Source organism: Rhea americana, unplaced genomic scaffold (assembly GCF_003343005.1).
Source record: "Rhea americana isolate MKP2758 unplaced genomic scaffold, rheAme1 scaffold_227, whole genome shotgun sequence".
In the NCBI taxonomy this organism is placed as follows: domain Eukaryota; kingdom Metazoa; phylum Chordata; class Aves; order Rheiformes; family Rheidae; genus Rhea; species Rhea americana.
Window position 1 is genome coordinate 44,821 of NW_028186343.1, and position 24,244 is coordinate 69,064.

Consider the following 24,244-nt stretch of genomic DNA (forward strand, 5'->3'; position numbering starts at 1 on the left):
AACTCTAGACTCCCCCACCCTTCACCAGCCTCCAAATAAAAAAGTGCTCAGACTCTAATAATAGGACTGACTTAAAGGAAAAGCCCCTTTTCTTTCTTCTGCCACACCCCAGCAAAAAATATCTAATGGCAACTAGAAAAATGAGAAATAATTTGGAATCTGTACTGCACTGTGCTGTAAGCACAGTGTCTGTGATGCCTGTTTATGCAACCCTTTCCCCTGATCATTATAGAGTAACTTGAAGCAGAAAACCTATCCAGCCTTTTGAATCAATGTGGGGAAAGACAGACCAGTGTTTCAACCTTATCTTGGTACTAAAGAGTCCTTACTGAGTCTTTTTTTCTGAGAATAGGATGTAAAACTGATGTTGGTATCTATAAAAMAACAGTATCCCTGCTTTGTGTCCTTAGCTTCCAGTTTCTCAATCTTACAAAGTTTTCAGCACATTAATTGCTCATCAGCTAAAAAATCACTTGTGTCAAAGTATATTTTTTCAGCATCTCAGACTTTGTGACTAGACTAATAAATGATTTTGCAAGCACACGCTATCATTACATGATAGCAGTGGGATCTATTCATAGGACATATATTCTTCCTTGCAGAGCCAGCATCTGCTTGTACTCCAAAGTGGGGCATTGGTTGCACTCACCAGATAATTTTCTCAGTGTATCTCTCATACAGACTTTCTTTGGATGTCTAAAGCTTTCCTCTGAATTTCAGTGACGATTTACTCCTGACATTACAAAGTCCTTTCAAAGTACCTACTCTGGCTGGTGTCTTTGATGTAGACTGATGCGTTACCTACACTTATCAAGGTATTTCAGCATGTGCAGGAAAAAAAAAAAGGCTTTTTTCTTTTTCTACTTAGCAGGGTAACTCCCAGAGCATAGAGGAGGCAAGCATGGTGAAGGAGAATCAGATGAACACACTCGCTGCAAGGAATCCTCACCTCCAAAGAGCTTAAATATCTTTAGATGATATTTTAGCTATGTCTTCATTCCCTGATAATGGAGATGGAAAGAGAACTGCAGTAGTTTCACGTAGAGAGGTCACTTTTGGGGAGGAGACATGACAGGTAGAGTTGATCAACCCTGCTTGGGTCTGGGAAGAACATGTAGCATGAAAATGAAGAAGGTGGAAGTGAGAAATTCAGTTTGGCAGCGTAGCTCAGAGCTGCACGAGGCTATTCTGCTTGTAAGATCCCAGTGGGATTCCCCTCGATAAAAATAATTAAAGTGTGCACTGACCAGTATGTGTCACACAATTCTCTTCACTACCACCTAGCGGGAAACTCCTTCATTAACCGAGCTCCAGTGCCGCCCCTGCTCTCCAACCTCACCCTGGTGAGGGAAATGGAGTAAGCAAAGAAGGGGGAGATGGATGAATGAGAAGGAGGACCAAGTCCTGCTTCCTATACAGGAAGAGTGTAGAGATAACATTGCTAATATGTAGAGATTGCAGCCTATAATTTATACCCCTAAGGTCGGTGCTCTGCATCCAGTGCAGTTCTTAATGGCTGGTACACTGTAGCCCTTGCTCCCCGGGGAGATTCCTAAAGCTTAACAAATGTCATCTTTGCAGATGGAGAAGTGAAACATTTGTTCTTCTGAATGCAACTGCACCCTGCAAAGAGCAGGAAGGAGAAATGGGGGAAGGTGTTCTAGTGTCTGAATCAGAAGGCAGGCTTGCCTTCTTCTCACCTCTCTCTTCATCACTCTAATGATGATTGTTCTATCGAGGTCGGGGAAGAAGGCTACCAAGTGAAAACACTTAGCCCTTCTGTCAGGACATATTTGCTATTATAATCACATATTTACAACAAGGACTACTACATGAAAGTGTAAAATGGGTATGCATTAAGAATATTTTAATCACATATTCAAGTGAGTCCTTCCCTGCTGCGATACTCGGAGTTTGCACAAACAGCTGAAATGCAACCCTACGAAAACATCATACAAATKACAATTATCTGGAATTTTTCACTCTCTTGCATGCCACCTGGGACTGAACTCCCAGGGCACAAATAATAATCAGTTTTGGCACTTGTATAGCTTTCTTTTATCCAATCATAGAAATAGGGGCAAACACGATAACAGTAATTCTCACATTTCAAGGAGGGGGTGATGTTAATGTCATTCAGGCCAATAAAGCATTTGGCATTCTCAGCAGGAAGAACTGTAAAATGGCAAAGAATTATTAAAGGAACCACTTCTAAATATTTCTTTTGCCAATGGCAATTTTATCACCATATTCATGGAACTATATAGGCTTCCTTTGCTAGGAACTGTAATATGAAAATATTTAGGTTTTTTTTCTTTCTTCTCTGCACGTTCCTTGAAGTCATGACATTAGGCTTGCTTTATCGTAGGAAATTACTATATTTTTCAATATGTATACTTGATGATGGATGTAATTCAATAAATGAAGACATTTAGAGTAACAATTATATTGATACAAGAGTCAGACTTTGGGAACCTATAATCCACCTGCAGTCCCATTCACATTATGCTGTTGTGCGACTATTCAGCTGGTTTTGTTTTCATGTAATAAGCAGAATGCAGACCAATATATCTAAAATAAGAATAGTGTTCCTATTATATACCCATTTATACTTTCTCAGAGTGGACCTCATTATTAATTAATCCACAGTTCAGCTACCTTATTACACGTTCTTGGGAGAAAGCATTACATTGGAACAATTTACCAAGGCAGACTTACTATTAATCAATGAAATAGAGTAAAATAGAGGAACAGAAGGCATCTTTGCCTGGAAGCGATTGGAGAATGGCAACAACCCAGTTTTATGAGATAGCTGTCACACAGTGTTATCGGACTTCCTACTACTTGAAGGGAAGTGAAGAAAATTATAATCAAAAGTAAAATGCACAGACATTGTATTAAAAAGCGTAGGTAGCACAATGCGAAGTAGTTGAACGTGTTTAAATAATCTTTATTAAGCAAGCCACTAAAATAGAAAACCTATAAAGCTCAGAAGCTCAGACTCCTCAAGTGTGATTACTAATTGATATATTTCTCCAATTTGCATCCAAACTGCTTTGGTAATAAAACATTTTTCCTGAGCTTTCTGTTAAACTTACCAATTTGTTGTAAAGCTGCTGATGTCTTGTTACGGACATACTGAATTTGAGGGGTCTCAACCACCAAACTGGTTATGCTTGGAAAAATAAATTTGCAGGTGAAAAAAAAAGAATACATAACCGGATACTGCAGACCGACATGAGAAGCAGGTAGGTATCACTTGGGGCTTTCATACTTCGAAAACTTCCTCTCTATTACAGCTACCAACATCGTATTTTTCAGGGTGACTTCAGAATCAAGACATGCCCCAGGAAGTTTTCGCAAGTAAGAAAATCAACAACACCAACTGATATTGAATGAAAATGGGTATAGCAAAACCAAGTCTTTTTCTTCTGAACGTTCCTTCTCAAGACAAAATCCACAAGGCACAATTTGGTTATAGGCGTATATCGTTTGGATTATGGTACTCTACAATTTAGCTCCTGCTCTAGTACTAGAGCTACAATCCAGCTGCTTAAAGCTTTGCAGCTTCCACCCCTGACTTCCACTACCCTTATTACCTCGCAGCAGGACAGTGTGGCAATTGTAATAATCTGAGAAATCTGAGATTGCAGTCCTCAGTGCCAACATATAAAACAGGGCTGCTGGTTAATTCATAGCAGTGGTCTCCTTCCTGCATCTCAGTTGTTCCTTCTGATAGCTAGCGATTTGTAACATCTGAGAAACACTTGTTTTCTTGCGTGAAAGAATCTGAATTAAATACTTACTGGAGTGCTGAATCATTTGCTAGCATATCTGGTTTGGCAGGTTACAGAGAATATAAAAATGAAGTGTATAAGTTTTTAAGGCAAGTTTACCTCTTCCCTGATTGTCCAGGCTCCAGGAGTTTAAAAAGAGCAACTCTTCTAGATCAAAGGGAAAAAAAAAAAAAAAAAAAGACCTTCAGGATAAAGTGACAGGAGAACATTTACCTCTTCCTCAGTATTTGAAAGGTTGCCACGTTAAACTCGGGATTCCTCATCTGGTATCCAGTTGTAGCATCCTGCAGGTCCTAACGCACAGGCAAGTGTTCATTTCTGCTTTTATGGCCTTTAAAGCTCTTTGGTTTCAAGCGAGGCTGTTGTAAAAGCTTGGGTAGCTGAAGGCCTCCAGGGCAAGCCGAACCAAGAGGGAGGGAGCTTCTCGTGCGTGAGGAATCCTTGATGCCACATGACCAAAATTTGTTGCTATGTATTTTTCCTTCTTTACATTTTCTCTTGACAAATATTGCTGTTGTCTAAACCGTGATTTTTTTCCTGCAAGCGTACGACAGAAGTGTATGTTCACAGAAAATAGATTGGACAATCTATAAATAAAAATAACATTAGTATTTTCCATCCTTTTTAGTTTAGGTCAAAGAAATCGCTGTGTACAAAAAGGCAGAAGTAAGTAACAAGATATGGCAGCATCTTCTCTGTCGCATAGTGCAGTGAGCGCACGGTCTGTTGTCTCTGTATGCAAAATCCTTGAATTATAAAGCTGCATCCTGCAGAAAGTATGCATCGTGGTTGGGTAATGTCATTGCAATGGGCAATTACTGTTATCAGGCAGCGCTGTCAGCCTGTCCGCACCTGTGGGGGGGAGGGTGGAATTTGTAATCAAAAGTAAAACGCACAGAAATTGTATCAAAACATAGATAGGACAATGCCAAAAAAGCTGAACATTTTAAAATGCTCTTTATTAAAATTGCTACGAAAATAATGGAGTCTGTAGAAACTAAAGATATTTTTTTACATTAACTGTTTTCACGCGGGCTCGGAATTGATGCTGCTCTTTCGGCAGGCGGCGGGAGCCTCCTGGAGCCCCACCTGAGCCTTTCGGGCTCACCGCGGCGAGGGGAGCGGCGGCGCCCGAAGCGGAGGGCAGCGGTGGCGGGCAGCCCCGGCTGCCGGCGCCCAGAGCCGGGAGCGCGAGGAGCCGCTCGACGCTCGGCCGGAGGGCTCGGCCGGGGCGCCCCAACCTCTGCGCCGGCCCCCAGGGCGCGGGGGGCACCTCGCCGCCGCTCCTCGCCCCCAAACCCGCCCCTCGCTTTTGGCTACGTCGCCTCCTTCCTCCTCCCAAACCCACGGGGCCAGGAACGAGCCGCGTTTCCCCCCGCATTCCCGTCTCTCCCGTTCTCCCTCCGTCTCGTCTCCCTTCTTTCCGTGCGGGCAGACCGCCTGCCCCCGCGTTTTCCTCCGCTTCCCTCCCTTCCCCCTCCCCCTGCTTTCTCTCCCTCTGCACTTTGTGAACTGCTGCTGCGGTGCTGAAGTCCAAAGTTCAGTAACTTGCTAAGCACACAGATAAATATGAACCTTGGAGAATTTACATTGCTCCAATGTAAACAGATAGCCAAGGGTCCCTTTATCAGCACCGGCTCAGGACAGTCGTGGGGGGTCTGAAGTGGCTCAATTTTGTATTTTGTGGGGTTTTTTCTTGGGGGGGGCGCGAAGGCGGGAGGCTGCGCTGCGCCCACCCTGCCGACAGTCGGGCGCGTTACCTCGGCACCATGGTGTAGGGACGCCGGAGGCAGGACGAGCCGAAATTCAAACCCGAGCGACGCCGGGCTGAAGACCATGGCCTCGAAGCTGAGTCATCTTCAAGTGGAGCTGCTCGGGGCGCTGCTGGAGTCRGGGCTGACCAAGGAGACCCTGATCAAGGCGCTGAGCGAAGCGGAGCCCTACGTCCTCCAGAGCGAAAGCCAGCGCGCCATCCATGCCCTCCAGGCAGAGAAGGGGGACTCGTGCCCCGACATCGCCGCTCTCCCCAACGGCCTGGGGGAGGCCAGGTTATCGGAAGAGGAAACCTCTGATGACGGGGAGGAATTCACCCCTCCGATAATGAAGGAGCTGGAAAACCTGAGCCCCGAGGAGGCTGCTCACCAGAAGGCTGTGGTGGAAAGACTCTTACAGTAAGGACAGATTTGCTGCTCCTCTTTCTCGTATCCTCTCTCTCTAAATCTCTTTTTCCCGTCCCCTTAGTGGCCCTGGCATTCATTGCCCCCTCTTCATCCACACCAGGGCTAGCAACCCCCAGATTCTCCATAGATGCTCTGACCTCCCTTTCGGTCTCGCTCCCAACGCCTGAAGGGAGCTATGGAGCCCAGTGACATACTAGAAGCGCTTCTATCATCAGGAAACGGGCTTCGGAGCACGCCAAGGCCTGTGCAACTGCTGTCTCTCCAGCTAAATGTTAGTTTTTAGAGGATTCACAATCTCTGTCATCAAAGGAGAAAAAAATTAAAAAGAGAAGMAGCCCATAAAACTCTGCCCACTGTTATCTGGCCTTGCAGCGGCCTGAGAATTTAGAGTAGAGAGTTTTAACTTTTCCTGCTATTTTTGAGGAGATTAATATTTCTATTCTACTCACTTTTCCTGTAAATTTTATTTGTCAAAGACAAACCAGGAGAGGTTGTTCCCATCTTTTGTGCATGGGCAAAATTCTCCCGACTTCAGCGGGGATTTTTCTTGTAGAAAGAGTGGAAACCAAATATAYGCGGAGGTTAAAAAGAGCTCGCTACGCTTCTGCCCTCCACTGCCTGCYGTAACTGCAGAGCACGCATATAGGAGCAATTACAGGTTTTGCTGCCACCCAAACTTGCCTTTGCAAAGGCGAAAGACAGAAAGAGACCCCTAAACCAGCGAGTCTCATGACAGAGCATTTGGGAATGTTATCGGGGCGTGAGAATTAATAGCAACCCTCAGAGGTTTGTCCGAGCAAGGACCAGGTCCTTCAAACCCATCTAGCCCGAGAGAAGCCGAACCTGGCCCCTCCGCTGTGGAGGCGCTCTGAAGTCACGAGCTGTTGGGAGGCGCAGGACGCAGCCATGTCCTGCATTTCAAACCTTCACCAAAACTAAAATCCGCTTAGAGAAATTTTGGGGCTTTCTGATCAATCCTCTTCGCGGGCAAAGGGAATTCACATGAAGCGCAACAACAAGAAGTAAATGTCAGATYCCCCCACAAAAGGCCAGAGCTAGAAAAACAGCACAGCAGGCATTAGCATTTGCTGTAAATATTTAAGAGAAGAGCAACGGGAAGCTGCTGACTCTGTAGTTCCCAAAGGAAGAAAATTCACTGGATCACCTCTTACCTGGGAGGGGAAACATTCTCACCAGTTCAATCTTCTTTTCGRCCCAATGGTCCCTCTCGTCTTCCCTCCCCTTCTAGCTCTGCTACATCTTCTCTTCTCCTCTTTCCCTCACCGTCTCCCATTCTCTCCACGTGTTCCCTTTCCCTCCTCACTTTCGTCGCTGCCGATAATCCTCCCATTTCAATGGCTTCCTGGCTAATTCTCTCTCACACCCTTCCACTCTCTTTTCCTTCCCTTCATCCCCGTCTCCTTCTCTTCTCCCTGAGTCTGCGTACAGGTCTTGGGGTAGTTTGAGCCCAGTGGCACCGGGCGGGCCCTGGCTAGTTACTAATTATCCAGTGGCTTTATTATTTCTCTTTTGTCTTATAAATTTATAGATGAAAAGACCCTGATAAGCTTTTTGATCATTAACTTCTGATGGTTTATCAGGTATCTCTCCAGAAAGGCAGCCACGTAGGTCGAAGAGGAGCACCCGGCTTCGTCCCGCTCCATAATGAATGGGTGCCGAAGTGCCGGCCGCTGCGATCCGAGAGCGGACTCGCAGACGGACGGGCTTCCTTCCTGCCACCCTCGCTTCAGCACGAGTTCTGGCTTCTGGTCCTCCCGGCCTTTCCAGGAGCTTGCTACCAKCCCTTCCTGCGTGTCCTACCAGTCTCAGCTCCTGCCTCGCGTGCCTGCAGTATTATTTATGCTTTCCAGTCTCCCATCTCTTCGTAGATGGCCATTGAGCAGCATTCCCACGTTACAGAAGTGGGCACTGAGGTAGAGAGAGAGTCTATGGCTCAGTGAAGGACCTCTAAGAGGGTGGTGAGAGGACTGGGCGAGAGCCAGGATCTCTTAAGCCTTGTATTGGGCCTTAACTGCAATGCCTCGCTCCAAAGCCTTGGGGTTCGCTTTCTTCACTCCCCAGTGTCACAGGATACAACAGTTTGCTTCTGCTATTCAGGACAGTATAAAGGGCACTAGAAGGTGCAGATTCAGCCAAAAAGCTACAAGCATYCTTCTGGGGGGTATAATAGACCAAMACTATTCAAGGGGAAATGGAGAGAGTAGAAAGTCTGTATTGACAGTTTTCATATTCCTGGTCAAAGATTTAAAAAAATAGCAACCATATGCCTGGGGACTATATTCAAAACATCTYGGGCAATAACAGGGTCTGATAATATGTAAGTAGTAGCTACCAACTACTAGGAACAAAATTTTCCATTAACAAACACCTAAAGTTAATGCCTTAAAATAGTGTTACAAATAATATGAGAGAACAGTCTTCAACAGAAAAGATATTCAGCAGATAAGAAGAAAGGCAAAAAACTGATCCCAAAGCCCAAGGATGCCCTGCAGAACTTCAATGTTYGCAAAGCTGTTTCAGCATCTACACAAGGATTTCAAATCCATGAACYAGATGGAGGCACCTCTCCCTCTAGGCAAGAGCATCTTTGAGCATTACTAACAAGTCCTGTAATAATATTTAGGCCACACTTAAGAGAGAGATTGACTTGTGGGCAGCTTTAAGTGATACAAGAAAGTCTTTGTGGTAGCTGCAACCACTGCTCCTATAGTAAAGTAGTACCAGAAAAAGCATCCATTTCTAGGCTTTCCAGGAGTGGGAAACTAAAAATGACAGCACCAAAAGACCAAATCTGTCCTCACAGGATCACTTAAGAGGAAAACACAGTTTGGGAATCACTAAGCAATGCTGAGTAAACCAGGATGTGGGCAAGATACACCCACACGGCTAGGTATACCTGCAGGCATGTGTCACATTTGGTCCCTTAGGGACAGGACTGATAAAGGCAGTTCAGAGAAAGGTTTCTCCAGTGATKAATTTACATTCTGTTTTATTGTGTGCCTAAATCAGTCCCACTGATCTTCCGTAGATTSGCAAATTGAAAATAATGTTCTCTCCAGATCATTCCACAAAGAATTGTGTCTATGCTAAAGAATAAGATCACTAGGAAGACAGAGGTGTTGGAGGAGTATTTCCCAGATATTCCCTGAAAAAAAAAGGCAGAGCAGAGACAGCCCAGGGGTTATGGACAAACCACACTGCCAGAGGTACCGCAAACAGAAAGAGGTAGAGCAACAATTCACCTGCAGGGCAAGGGGTGAAATTCCACTAGGAAAGAGAGAAATTGAGATAAGCAACAGATTTCCCCTGGAGGCAGGGATAAAAGCTTGGTTTCCAGAAGGAAGAAAGAGAAACAAAGATGTGATGATACAGGTCCAGTCTTTTCCCCATGTCAGTGGGGCTCTAGCTGAGGAACCTGGAGATGAAGCTGCCACACCCCTTCCATTTCCACATATAAACCAAGATGAGGCAAAACCAGGCCAAGTTCAACAGAAAGGAACCCAGCCGGGACGGTCTTACCTTCCCTGCTCTCTGCCTAGCCCGGCTCCGGCCTGTGCACTGGCACCAGTGGGAGTTGTCTGGCGGGCTCCAGAGGAAAGGGCCAGAGGATGGTCCTGGGCACTTCACAGCTCTGAACCTCTGTTTAACCAAGGTCTGGTCCAAAGCAGCACTTCAGAAGCTACCTCAGAGAAATGAGGGCTTCTCTTGCCTGGGAAGCTGGAAAACAGGGAAGGAGGAAAGGAGAGACAGACGGAATGAGGAAGAGGAGGGGAAAGAAAGGAACAAAGGAAAAAGAAAGAGAAAGAAGTCAGGAAGAGTGAAGGAGGGAGAAGGTCCCCCGAGTGTTACATCCCCAGCTCTCTGGAATGGGTTTTCTTTAATGCTAACAACTTGATATTTACTTTCCATTTAAATTTGAGATGTTGCTATAAATTATCAACCAGCCTCTTGTTCCCTTTGAGTTTATAACTAACTACCTGGGTTACTTATTGTTCAGGTAACAAAAGGGAGGTGAAAACGCCCTTAAAAAAGTGACCTCAGAACTAAGAAAAATGGGAAGCTGGAAGGGAGAGGGGACCTAGGCCCCTGTGGGTTGAGTGGAGCTAGGGAGAGGGGCTACTCTCAGAAGGCAAGCAGCAGCAGACAGCAGGAGAGCAAGACTTAGGAAGAAGGAAGTAAAGACCAACTACACAAGAAGAATCTGGAGATGGAGATTAGACCTTACAGAACAAGATAGGAATGAGGAGACAGCTTGTATCTGGGGAGAAAGGGAAGTTTAAAGCAAAAGATAGGCTTGGAGATGGAAGAGGAGAGCTTGAGCAAGACAGATCCATTTCCACAGCTCTGGCTCAGACTGAGATTTTAGTGCAGTTACAACCAGGAAGGCTAAGCTAGGGCTGAAATCCTGCTCTGACAGTCGATATTAGTTTTGCCACCAACTTCAGCAGAGTGAAGGTTTCATCTTACGGTGTTTTAGTCAATGGTGAAGGCTTTGCAGGTGGAACCGTGGATTTGGGCAATGGTTCACGTGAGGGTTCAACTGACCCACTGCCATCGCTTGTCCTGTGACGTAGCGTAGGGCCAAAAGGAACTGCTGCACTGGACTTAGAGCCAGGGTCGCCAGGATTTCATACAACTGTTCTACAAAGTCACACTGCACTGAGATGCCCTGCACTGTCGTCTGCTCTGTCTCAAAACAAAAGAAAACCACAGGGCTTTGAGCCACTGCGAGAAAAGTCRGCTCACAGATACCTCCTGCTTTATTCTTACCACAAAGCAGGGATCTTGACAAGAGAGACAAAATTGACTTGTGACTGGGGTGCAGGAAGGAAAAAATCAACACGTAACTGAGGTCTCCATCAGTGATAACGCAGTCCCCCCCCTCTTCCCACCTGAGCCAGAGCTCCCATCTAAGATCAGAGAGTCCATGTTTGAGCCCTTTCTCCTTTGCACAGGGATTTGTGCAACAGATTCAGGGTACAAACACTGGCTAGACGACTATCACAAATACAAAGGGAGGAGGTTGGTCCTTGGCTTGGCAGTAGGAGAACAAACCACCGAGGAAGGAAAAGCTTCCATGAGTTCAGCCCCAAGCTGAGGCTCCTGAGAGGCAAAGATGGTTAAGGGAAGAAGCTACAAAACTGAGGCCTCTGGAACTGGCGCATCATTAYGGAGGAACAAATGCTCCTATTTTAAGAAAACAGATCTTTCAGGAAGCTGTGACTGACAGTGCTCCTGTCACACTTTAACTGTCGTGGAGCTTGCTCCTTGGACTGTCCAGCCACTGTGAAAGAGGCTGCGAGGGGAACAGAGATAAGGGTGTTTGCACTGAGAGAACAGATGTGGACTTTGTTCTCCTTATCACTTTGCAGCCTCTGGCAACCTACTGAGTCAACAAAGCGCTGAACGGTACAGTTGTGGCCTGTTGCTCAGACCTGTGTGTTCCTGCAGTAGTTTTTCCATAATCCTTGGTACACTTTTTTTTTTCTTTTTTTTTTCTCCCCTCTCTTGCTCCTTTGATGCTGGTGTTGGAAATGACATCAGGGTATTTCTACAGCATGCAGACCATTTCCACTCCTCTCTGTTCCACCAGACGTTTCACATACAAAACAAGAAAGATGCTCTTTGTCAAAACTGACCAGAAGCCAGAGACTTTTCTGTAGAGAGGCACCTGCACTAGTTGGTTCTAGACTGCCTCATTTCACACTTTCCTATTTTTACTATGATTTTCAGATTTGGTGAAATCAATACAGCAAAGAAGTCATGGTCATAAAGTCTTACATTTTCTCCATAACTTCTTTGGAACYCTTCATAGATATTCCGATCGTCGAAGATCTTAACAATCAGAGATTAACATTCATTATGAAATCCCAAATCRCATCAGCTTCCCGAGTTTTATGAGTAGGTCTCAGATAGGTCTATCCCCCGAGCTATTACCTTGAAGGAGAGTGGTGATCAGAAGAATTTGTGTTTTGCCTGTTGTTCTCCATTGCATCTAGATGTTTGAGCAGATCTAGATGTGAATCAGTAGGCGTTACAAGTAACATGTAGCAGACGTGCAAGGACATGATCCTGGATGGCCTGGACACATGCATGTCATGTGTAGCAGTATGATGAAAGCCTGTCTTTATTTTCTCAGTCATTGCAAGATAACCCAACTTTGACCAGAATCAGGGCAAGAGCTAGGTTCAGGCTGCCTAGTATCACAGTGAATCTGTCTTAGGAAAACGAAGTACACCTACCCTGAGTACGCAGGCCTTAAAGAAAGGGGGACAGGGGGACAGAGAGGAAGGGGCATGAACTGGATGGGGGAGGGAGGGAGAGGAGCTGCACTCAAAACATCCAGCTGAACACCAAAACGGGACGTCACTTCCCTCCTCACAACATCTCCTTTACATTTGCATTGTATTTATATATATATATACACACATATATACACACACACACACACACACATATATATACACACACACACACTGAAGATGGCAAAGGCTACACTGGGAAATTCCCATGATAACTGCAGCATCCTCTTCTTCTTCTAGGGAAATCAAAGTCCCTACAAAGAGCAGTCTGGAGGAAGGTAGTGCCACAGTTTTTCCACCTCCTTTCTGACAGCGTGCAGTTTTACCCCAAATGCAGGGCCGCAYTGCACCAGGTATCACAGTGAGGATCAGCTTCCCCTTAGCAGCCTCTCCACCACTCTCASCTCATCCAAGGCAATGGTGAAAAGSGGACTGATGTGCGAGACGCACCTGCTCGGAAACCAGGCCGGCTGGGCACAGCCATCAGACCTCTCTTTCCTGAGAAGTGTTTTCTGCTCCTTCYAGAGAGGATCCCTGGCGGGTAGCAAAAATGGTGAAATCCTACCTCCAACAGCACAACATCCCTCAGCGCGAGGTGGTGGACACGACCGGCCTGAACCAATCTCACCTCTCACAGCACCTCAACAAGGGCACTCCCATGAAGACCCAGAAAAGGGCAGCCCTCTACACCTGGTACGTCCGCAAGCAGCGAGAGGTGGCCCAGCGTAAGTATGGCAAYGACTCTTCTCCTATCTCTACTTTCACGAGCGCCTCCTCCCTCCCCTGCTGAGCCCTACTCTCCCATTTCTATCAAGGAGCCACTTGCAGCAGGAAGCTTAGGAAAGTCTAGGTCAGTGTTCAGCGAGGGTGAACTAAACTGCACAGGAAGACACTCCCCCATAAAACAGCCTGTAGTCAACCCTCCCCGCCCCAAAATTTGGCTGATTAAGCAAATTAAGACTGTCCATTTATGATTACTACATCCATCCTCAGACTAGAACAAGGCACTGGTCAGAGGACAAAACAGAGTTTCTACCTGAGAACTAGGTTTTTGCAAAGCAGCAGCTCCTCTGGCTGCGAAGGCACAGCAGGCTGCGGTACTCACTGGGACACACCACCGTGGGCTATCAGCTCGCGCGCTCTGAGCCCTTTCGTGTTAGGTGCACGCTGGGAGCCCGTCCCTGCGGCACGTACCGCATTCACSTGTCTGGCTGGAATCCGTCTTGCTTAGTTTTGCATTCTTGGGTTGCAAGTAAAACGAGACACTTGGCCTCTGGGTGATTCTGGAGAGCAGGAATCCATCAGCCATGTTTACTCCAGACTCTGCTGCATTGGCTTTCACTTCTCCAAGGTGGAAGTGGAGGTGCAACGCATACAAGAGAAGGGCCAGGTAGACATTGTCCTGCTAGGAGCGCTTCACCTGTTCTAGCAGATTACAGAGCTCTATTTCCACCTCATCTAGATTCAACCCTCTGTTTTATAAGAGATGCTCTAAGGGTGAGCTGCACTGGGCCTGCTGGGCACAAACACTACTGGAACTTCTTCTAGCAGGCAAATCCCCTTGTCCCTTTGTGCCTCAGAATTCACACACGCTGGCCAGGGTATCTTGACAGAGGAGCCCATGGGAGACGACCTGCCCACCAAGAAGGGAAGAAGAAACCGCTTTAAGTGGGGTCCTGCCTCACAACAGATCCTGTTCCAAGCCTACGAGAGACAGAAAAATCCCAGCAAAGAAGAGAGAGAGGCGCTGGTGGAGGAGTGCAACAGGTGAAGCTGGGTGTCTGGCTTTGAGGGAGAAGGGCAGAGCAGGKCCTCTCTGGGTTCGTGCTGCTTGGTAGTGTTCATGAGAGGCAACTAATGGCACAGCAGTGGATGCCACCACTGCCACCAGCCAGCCTCGAATCTAATGCCACTGCTGAGCACTCACTGTCCACAAAGGATCCTAAAATGCCCCATGTCTTGCTCTTTCCAAAAGGCCCCTTACAGTGTGCCTGTCCACAGACATTTTGGGGTTGCCCACTTAACTCCACATCTTTGAATCCAGCTCAGCAAGACTCTTTTTGTGCTCTCCCCACAGAGCAGAGTGCATTCAGAGAGGCGTTTCTCCATCCCAGGCCCAGGGGCTGGGCTCAAACCTGGTGACAGAGGTGAGAGTTTACAACTGGTTTGCCAATCGCAGGAAGGAGGAGGCTTTTCGGCACAAGCTGGCCATGGACACCTTCAGCGGGCCTCAGCCCACCTCTGCTCCCCCTCTAACTCCTCACAACTCTTCCTCCCTCCAGCCACCATCTGCTCTCTCACCCAGCAAAGTCCATGGTAAGAAAGAACCAGGGGGAGATCTGGAAGAAAAAACTTGCCTAAACTTGGTCATCAAAACTGTCTCCCCAGTCCACCCCTTTAGGAGGTGGATCTACAGATAGAAAAGGCAGATTTGATATAAGGGAAGAATACGGATGACAAAGAGACCGTGTCTCTGGGTGAGAACAGGAGGGTGGCTAGAAAAGCAAAGGTGACCCTAAGCTCAGTAACGCAACTTTTAGCCAAGTCTCCTCACTTACTCTTTCACAGCCTGCTCCTCCCTCACGGCCGGGAGGCAGCAATGCCTTTTCAAGGGGTCATCTGCTGGGCTGCCACCACAAGTTAATTCTATGTTCTTTCACGTGCGTGTGCCTACCACTCTTTCCAGTATCTCATATCAGCAGCAGCAGACTCCGCGACTGAATTTTCAGGCTTCAGGAAAAGTCATTCCTCACCCAGAAACAAGAGCTCTGCCAGCTCCTTAGGCCAGAGCTGGTAACTGGTGTCATGCTRGGAGGAGATGATCTTACTGAGGCTCGTTCCTCTCCCCACCCACACGCACGGAGGTTTCTGGCCAGCCCAGCTCACTCCCTGCACTGCATGCAACCTTACCTGAATGTCAGTACTTGAGGAAGCAGTTTGGTCAAGTTACAGAGGAAACCAAGGGCACAGTGGTGAGGATGTCTGTTCTCCTGCTCTCCTCCTCTACCACCTCATCTTTTTGCTCTGAACACCAAAGACAAGCAGGTGCAAAAGAAACTTAGCACTTGCCAAAATGTCACAGTTCCTCATTTTTGACAACCAGTTCCATCCCGCTGTGACGCAGGAGTGAGGTACAACCAGCAACCAGCCACTGAGGCAGAGTCCTCCAGCAGCAACCAGCATGGGAACAGCTCCATGGTGACAACCCAAACCATCCTGCATCAGGTTTCTCCCCCCGGACTGGAGCCCAGCCAGAACCTGCTAAGCACAGACACTAAGCTGGTGAGTGATGTATACTGAAGTACTGGTGACTAAAGGATGTCAGGTCCTCTGCCAGTGGTCACAATATGCACCGTTCAGAAATGGCATTTCCTAGAATACTCTTAAAAAAAAAAAAAAAAAAAAAAAAAAAAGTACAGCCATTTCTTTAAGACTAACAAAAACACTCTATTCTGAGAAAACAGAACTCAAGATATGACATTATTTCCTTCCTCCCAGGAGGCCTTTTTCTCTCTCCTCCTTCCCCAGTGAGATTCTCATCCTCTCCAGCTCTCATACTCTATATATTTCAAGATAGTTGATCAGACTCCAGTGGGATCAACATATCAGAAACCAGTTACTATTATAGATAGGACAAACGTAAGCAAGTCCAACAGCCTGTAAGCAGCACATACCAGCAGGACATGTCTGGATATCTGGACTGTAGCCACCTACCTTCTCAAAGCAGACTTTCTTTCGAGTTTTCCTTAAGTAAGTCTCTTTTCACATGGTCCTAATGCTTTGCTGCTAATTATGTGACCGATCGTTTTTGGTTTGCACACCTTCCCTTGCTTTTGCCGGTTGTCCGTTAGCAGAAGGCTGCATTTACTGGCCTGAGACAAAGTTAAGTTTGTGAGCGAGCACAATTTCAATCTCTACAGTTGTTCACTTGCTTTGCTGGTTTCTGGTCTCTCCCCAAAGACACAAACTCTTTCACGCAGCACTGAAAAATCTTCTTTTAGAGCTGTCTTCTAAAATTGATATCAAAGTGATTTGTCTCACTGTTTAGCCTGTTGCCACTTATTCTCACTAAGAAGTCCCTACAGCTTTTGTCTTTGGGGAGAAAAAAGATATTCTAGAAAGCACTGAACTTTCTCTATTGGCTAAATTACTAGGATGCTACTTTGCATTTCTGTAATATTTTTTTAAACTAGAATCTTTTAAGAGCTTTGCACACTCAAAACCATTACAGCACAGACACCGGTTACAGAGTTCATTTTAGAGGCTGAGGAAACAGTCAAGTTATTAAATTTCTCAGTGATTCAAGGATGCAGACTGAATCACAAGCCATCCAAGTCTAGAGCAGTCCTGCTCTAGCCACCAGATAAGCCTATCTTCTAAGAGCTGCCAATTATAGCGTGGCCTGAAGAACATAGAAGAGGGAAAAAAAGATATACAAGGAAATGTTTTGACAGCTCCTTTAAAATCTCAAGTCTGAAAACTCACTGGCCACTACAAGGCACTTGCTGCAAGGAAGGGAAATCACAGGTGTTTCTCAGAGAAAAAGCAAATAAGAAGAGAGGAACTCCTGGATTCTGTGCTGAACTCTACTGCTAAACTCATGGAATTAAGAGAGGCTCAGCTTCCCTGCCGGGAACGTAGTAACCTCATTCCCGTCGGTGCAGCCCTTACGAGATCTTGGATGTGAGGAATTAAAAACAGAGTGAAGGTTTACTCTTAATTTTTCAACAGCTGACCTTTACTGGTTACCTGATGAGCAGGAAAAAAAAAGCGGAGAAATTGCACATAAGCAAAACACAAAGTTTTTCTAGCTAGCAAAGGGCCAGGGCAGGCAAGAGAGGGAGAAGGATGTTTATCGCGGCCGTGGGACCCGCCGCAAGCAGACCGCTGCAGATGGCATTTTCACAGGCCTCCCTTCCCACAGATCTCGGCTCCCGGAGGAACGCTCCCCCCCGTGAGCACCCTGACGGCCTTGCACAGCCTGGAGCAAAACCCGCACGCGCTGAGCCAGCAGACGCAGAACCTTATCATGGCATCGCTGCCCGGCGTGATGGCGATCGGGGCGGGCGAGACCTCGTCCCTCGCGCCAGCCTTCACCAACACGGGCGCCTCCACGCTGGTGATAGGTGAGTCGCTCGTTCGGCTGCTTACGCTTTCTGTAATGCCTCTTGCTAYGGGGGTTCAGATGCAGAGCCACGCGTAGTTGTCAGGATCACCTGCCTCACTGCCAGAGGGCAAAAAAGCGCTGAGCTGGCACCGATACGGAGCTGGGGAAATCGGCCACCAACACTAGGGATCTTCAGCAGCGCTCCCGACAAGGATCCACGCGAGTAAGGCTCAGAAGCTCCTTATTCGTGGCAGGATTCAGTTACGCAGAAACCCAGGTCTTGAGAGCAAGGGACCTTCTGCAATCTGTTCCCATGCCAGTTCTGCTGCTGTGCTTCTGCTTCCCTCGCCCCAAGCCTAAACACAACGTGAATGTAATGCTCCCTCCAAACGATGAGGATTGAAGCACCTTCCTATCACTTTGCCCTGTTCCACTTCCAGCAAAGAGCAGCATAGTCCTTTGGAACCTGCAGCAGTAATTACTGATTGCCTTTTTTTTTTTTTTTTAATATATTTCTCACTTTGGCAGCTTTTCTGGGCTTGTATGAGATTTCTTTTCATTCCTRGAATATTTTATTGCCCAAGTGCATCTCATTAGACAAAAGAAAACAAACTATACACTTCCTACGCTTTCTTCCCAGCAAGAAAGAGGTCCTGTTTTGTTCCATGGTGACAACTGTGAACTGTCTCCATTTCCTCATTTACACACAGGTTTGTTATGACACGGATTCTAATTCTGTGCAAAACCAAAAAGACTTGGAAATTTCCACATAGCATTAACAGTATCTCGGTGCCACACAAGCTCCCTGATCTACAGGATCAGGGTCTGGACAGTTGGGGGACATGGGCAGCAATGCACGAAACCTTCTACCTCCTTCCCTCTGGTCCAAATTCCGTAATTTGGCARCCTGAGCAAAATGAGCTCAAACTCAGTTCCAAGTGGCTGGGCAGCTACAGCATAGTTATCTCTGCTGCCAACAACTTCATTTCAAAAGAACAGAAGAATAAACTGGACACTGAAATGAAACTCCAGTTTTACCTCTGAGCGAGGCCTCCCCATGGAAGTTTACATCAGGGTGATGATTTACCCTGGTACCGACGGACGCACCGCAGGAACGTGCACTGGCAGAGCGGCATTAGATGTTCCGCGGGGTTCCCACTTCATTTTCACTTTCAGTATCACAGAGAACACAACAGGAACTCCCAAAAAATAGCAGCCAAGCTCACCCTGCTGTGACAGACCAGCCACGCTGAACGTTTCAGGCACCCCGGCTGCGTCTTCTCCCATAGCGTGCGACAGTACCGAGAAAGGTCTCAGTGTGTCATCGGTCTTTGGTTTTCAGGCCTGGCCTCGACGCAGCCCCAGAGCGTACCGGTGATAAACAGCATGGGGAGCAGCCTCACCACCCTGCAGCCCGTCCAGTTCTCCCAGCAACTGCATCCGTCCTACCAGCAGCCCCTCATGCAGCAGGTCCAGAGCCACATCAACCAGAGCCCCTTCATGGCTACCATGGCCCAGATACAGAACCCTCACGGTAAGAGCACAAGTGCATTTGCTCAAACCACAGCTAGCTCTGTTGTGGAGCAGCCGCTGGGTCCTTGGGCTCACGGCACTCCATTGCCCCCTTCTATTATCGTTGTCTTAGTTATGAAATTATTTTTCTCTTGCGTTCATCTCCCTGTCCCTCCACTCCCACTGTTTCGGAGACAGACAGCAGGTCCAAATGCATGAGGAGAACAACTCAGCCAAACTATTCTCACGCAAAGCTCCAGCATCCACATGATTTTGTTTTCTTTCATGCACAGCTCTCTACGGCCCCAAGTCTGAAGTGGCCCAATACACACATACAGGCCTCTTACCACAAACCATGGTGATAACAGATACTGCCAATCTCAGCGCCCTGACTAACCTGACACCAACTAAACAGGTAACAGCCTTTAGCACGTGCCTTTGGTCCCCACCTCAGAACTGCACCAGCCTGCAGGTAGCTCCTTGCCTGTGTCAGAGAGTTTGGAGGGAGGGTGGGGGGTGGTTTACGCCATCGCAGCAGGACAGTCCTTCCCGTCTCCTCACCTTGCTGTACCAGCTGCAATACCTGAGCTGGTACCACACTGGACATTAGAGCAAGGTCTTCTCTCCATCATCAGGGAGTATTTAACCTCCTTGGAAACAGCACCTGCTCACTCTTCCTAATTCTTGTCTCTTGCCTCCCCTAAAAAGGGACGTAGAAACCAGGCACTGTTAACTTTCTTTTCTCTAGGCGTTCACATCTGACTCCGAAACCCACACAGAGTCTGGGATGCATACGCCAGTGTCACAGGCGCCAACGATACATTTACAGAACCAGGACACAGCCATCCAGCACCTCCAGCCAGGCCCCCGCCTCACCTCGAGCCCTGCTGGTAAGAGCAGCAGCAGCCGCTGTTATTTTAAACCASGTATTGCACAGCTCCTCCCGCCAGCACCGTAACGCCCCTTCCAAAGACAGGAACTGGGGCCCACCATTCCCTGAGAGGGCTCCACCAGCGTCTGGGGTGGGGGGGGTGGAGAGCTGGTACAAGGGAGAAAAGATGTAGAGCATGATTTATAGCAGGGAACCGTTTGTACAGACGGTGTGAGGCAGGATTGCGAAAACGGGACCCCTCTTCAGAATTTACAGAGGAGAATAACCTTAGATCAGGGTCCACATGCTGCCAGACCGACAGGCAGTTTGAGCGAAAAGCCCAAGACTACTTCGTGTACAGACTCAGGCTGAAGCTTTCCAGCTCTATGAGAAGACATTAACTAGGACATTAACCATCAACACTCCTCAACACTCCTCAAATCTAAACTCCCTGAAGGTCATCTCCCACGATGCTTTCAGGCTAGCTTTGGACCTAACCTAGCTACGTAATGGCACACAAAATAGAGAGAGGAGCTACGCTCCTAGGCTGAGAAATTTTGGGCATGCTGGAAATGCAAGCGTGGGTGCACACGAGTAGCAGGCTGCAACGAGAATCTGCTCTTAACTTCTGCCTGTGCCTTTGACAGTGTCCTCCAGCAGCCTCGTGCTGTACCAGAGCTCCGACTCCACCAACAGCCACAGTCAGCTGCTGCCGTCCACTCACAACGTCATCGAGACCTTCATCTCCACGCAGATGGCTTCTTCCACTCAGTAACCAAGGCAACCCGCTCGAGGGCGACTGCTGCGACCGAGCTGTCAGGAGCGACTCCAACCTCGTTTGCCGTCGCTGTCACCGTTGCCTTSGGCGGGAAGGAGAGGCTGCTGCGCTCAGCGGCCGCGCAGCCCCCGCTGCCTCACACGAACCCCTCGCCCAGCTGCCTCCATGGGAGAAGATGTCCCAGGCACAGGGCAGGAGCCACAAAAAGACAACGCTGGCACTGCTAGAACCCGCTGCCACCTCCCTCGCCCCAGGAAAAACCAACCAACCGTCCAAACCCCCTAGAAAGACTAGAAATCCTTCTGGCTGCTAAAGAAGGAATCCCATCGAGATAGGGATCTGACTGCAATACAGCAAAATCGACAGGGCGCGGATGGGATTTTCATCCTGCTCAGCCTCTTCATCAGGCTGGGCCTGCACAAACCTGCCAACACCAGYCCAAACCACGCGGGAAAGAGCAAGGCTGAGCTGCCAGAGACGCGACACCACCTTTACAACACTCACCTCCCCTCCCGTAACGCAGCAACAACGGGAACTTTGAGAAATAATATTTTCTTGGGGGCAAGAGTAAGAGAATCTGACTCCTGGCTTTGCAACTAAAGCCACCGAGAAACAGATTCAGGAATGGCTTGGCACAACCCTCTCAGTACAGGATCACTGACTACAAGCTACAGTTACTTACCTAAAAAACAAACAATAACAACAAAAAACCCAAACATTTTCAACTTGTCAGTTCAAAATGACCTGCTTAAAAAAAATCATGCTGTCCTAGTGGAAATGGCTTGGTTATTTTTGATATAGCTCTGCTTTGTTTTAAATGCAGAAATTAAAATTTAAAAGCAGTATGGAAATTCCGGTTTTCTGCATTAATGATGTGGTGGATTCTCATCTCATGCATCCTGCTGAATGACCAGSCGCATGGCACTCTCCACAGGTCCTTGACACGGCATAATGTCTGGGGTTTTCCTATGCTCCACAAAGATCAATAGTTCCCTACATGAGCCTCTATAAAGATCTCATCTTGGACGGATTTTACAGAGCATAGCTCGTTCTTATTTCCTTGTAGGCTAGATTCTACCATGCAAGTAATTCCCCGGGGTCCAAAAGCCTTATCTGTACTAAGTAAAGGTATTCTGTCCTAAGGATCTCTTACATAATTCCTCTTCTAATTATTCCTCTCTGAGCCTTCACATCACTGATGTGTCAGTAGTCAGACCTGAAAGCTGCCCCAATTATTGTATTTGTCGCTGTGATAGACACAGAGCTACTTTTTTGCCCACAAGGTCAAAAATCCTTGAGACTAGAACATGCTCAAGACTTAAAAGGTTAAGGAAGATTTAAAAAAAAAAAGAAAATAAAAGAAAAGAAAAAAGAAAGCCAGCCTAATAGTGAACTCATAAGTTATCATATCTGGAAATTTCAAAATTACAGATGTCAATTACAATTCATATTGATAAGAGCTTCCCCTAGGTACCATTAACCATCAGAGAGCAATTTCAGTAACTAGAGCCTCTGTTCAATTTTACCCTAGAACTGGTACCTAACCTCCTACACACATTACTTGCAAATACATTTACCTTCCAGTTAGTATAAAAATAGTAATCACAAAACAACTTAAAAATAATGTTTAGATCACCAGGCATTTATATTCTCTAGGGAACAAATAAAATTCAAGGTTTAAGGAATCCAGATAACCCATGCGCTAGCTTCACTATACTGAAGTTTCAGCTGGTCCCAAGTAGTTTTTGCTGGCACGTTCAGTTAGTTTACAAGCCAGTTTTCTGTTTAGCCTTTGTCCAGATGCCAACAGTGTTGTCTTGAATGAAAAACAAGAAGGATTATAGTGGCAAGGAAAACATCTGGGTTTTTTCTATGCTCAAAGAGCAACAGATCTCTATTTTGGCTCTGGCTTTCAAGTCTCCTGAAGGGGAATAGTAAATTGGTGCTATTGAGACCAAAAACCTAAAGAACAGAAAATACATATATATATATCCAAATAACAGATTGTTTCCTGAAACACTGGAGCTGAAGGTTTAGTCTCTATAAACGGACTAAAAATCATATTGAAAACTACCAAAACGCACTGTTTCAGAGACATAGACAGACCTAACTCATACAGATAAGAGCTGAAACACAGTGTCTTTGAAATTCAGTTTAAGTCCTCCCTATGGCAATTTTATAACATAGATCACGATGCAAATAAGGAGTCAAACCATCTTTATCGCTGGTGGCGGAGCCATCTGAACAGAGCAAGAGATCCACTGCTACACACAACCTGCCAAACTAAATAAGACTAGAAGTATAGCAGAATTTAGTAACAAACGCCACGGAAGACACTGTAAATGAAAATTATATAAATTTCAAAGGAGACAACTTGAACAGAACTACCTGTTTATAAGAACCCAGCAGTAAGGTCACTGCACACTCTGTTTAGCTGTTGCATGCAGGGGCCCTGGAGAGGGGCAGATTACTGAGGGATTAATAACACGGCAGGTCTCAACAGCAGATTGTTATGATGATCACAGAAAAAATAAGTAGGCCCTGACATCTGCCAGGATACTTCTGACAAATGAGTCTCTCCCACAGGCTGGAGCTTCCCAGGCCTCTAGTGGGAAGCAAGGAAAAAAGGAGCTGATCACCTGTTTGTATAAATCAAACTCAACCCATCACATAGTTTCTCCAGGACACAAGACTTGGTTTGACCAGGCGAAGGAACACATCAGGAGGGGCGCAGCTATGATTATATCCCTCTGTCACATAAGTCTGTGCACAGTATTTAATCCCTTAGCACTAGGTCTGCATAAGCAGCAGCACATATAACTGCTGTGATGGAAGAACAATGTTCCCTTCCTCGAGGGATGCCAACAACAAAGGAATCCACTTAATAAGAATCTCAGGCCACTGAGCTTTTAAAACAGAAGCTCTGCCAATTAATTTTCCCTCATCTGCAGCAACTTTTTCTTTGTTAGATGAAGGATGCTGGAAAGACAGTATCACAATCATCTGCTGTTTTCAGAGCAAAATATTCATTCTTTCTTCTTCTTCYTCCTCCTCCTCCTCACTATTTCTGGCAACAGTGTTGTCTCTGCATTATTTCTGTCCTGCCTCTCATCCTGTCCATTTGTAGACACCAAATACTGCAGATCTTTCCTGATCTGGTTGCACTCCTCCATGTCTACTATTTTGTCTTCAGTCTTGTTCTCTCCCCTGATTTTCTTTTTCTTCTTTTTCTTCTGGTTGGGCTCTACAGAACAGTGATTCAGATCCTGGCTGGGATCTTGGGACAGTGCAGGAAAAGCACTTTGTTTCAGAATGTCTGCAGCTGACACAGCAGCCTCCTGGTACCTTTGCCATTCTTCATCACTGTCCAGGTCACTGGAAAGGTGACAAAAGGGAAGGGACCTGTGTTACAATTTGCCTTGAATCCACCCAAAACACGGACAGCAGAGTAACTAATATCAGAACACCTGACACCCAGTCAAAACACCCCATGACTCTGGGCCTCAAACAGGTACTCCAGCTAGCATTTAACACGTTTGAAGGCTGAGTGTTCCTTACACATATGAAGAGGGGAAGAACGCTTCTCATAAATGTTTCTAGTTCCCCAGCATTAAAAAAAAAAAAAAAAGAAAAAGGCTGCTATTCATCCAAATCTCCTCTGCTTTGAAACGAGTAC

At 46.7% G+C, this 24,244-nt stretch overlaps 2 protein-coding genes across 2 annotated transcripts in view; one reads left to right on the top strand and one right to left on the bottom strand.

The window, feature by feature from the left end:
- The first annotated feature begins 5,632 nt into the window (after positions 1–5,632).
- Positions 5,633–20,582, top strand: HNF1A (HNF1 homeobox A). Its single transcript, XM_085305760.1, has 10 exons — positions 5,633–5,968; positions 12,826–13,025; positions 13,881–14,067; positions 14,378–14,616; positions 15,425–15,582; positions 17,225–17,426; positions 18,750–18,941; positions 19,213–19,334; positions 19,668–19,809; positions 20,438–20,582. Exons 1-10 carry the CDS (start codon positions 5,634–5,636, stop codon positions 20,563–20,565), a joined length of 1,905 nt encoding a protein of 634 aa, XP_085161886.1. The 5' UTR covers position 5,633; the 3' UTR covers positions 20,566–20,582.
- Positions 20,583–22,192: 1,610 nt separating this feature from the next.
- Positions 22,193–24,244, bottom strand: part of CUNH12orf43 (chromosome unknown C12orf43 homolog) — a 4,942-nt gene continuing 2,890 nt past the window's right edge. The window contains exon 6 of the mRNA XM_085305761.1: positions 22,193–23,943. Coding sequence (XP_085161887.1) covers positions 23,595–23,943 — 349 coding nt within the window. The 3' untranslated portion in view covers positions 22,193–23,594. The remainder of the gene's footprint in view (positions 23,944–24,244) is intronic.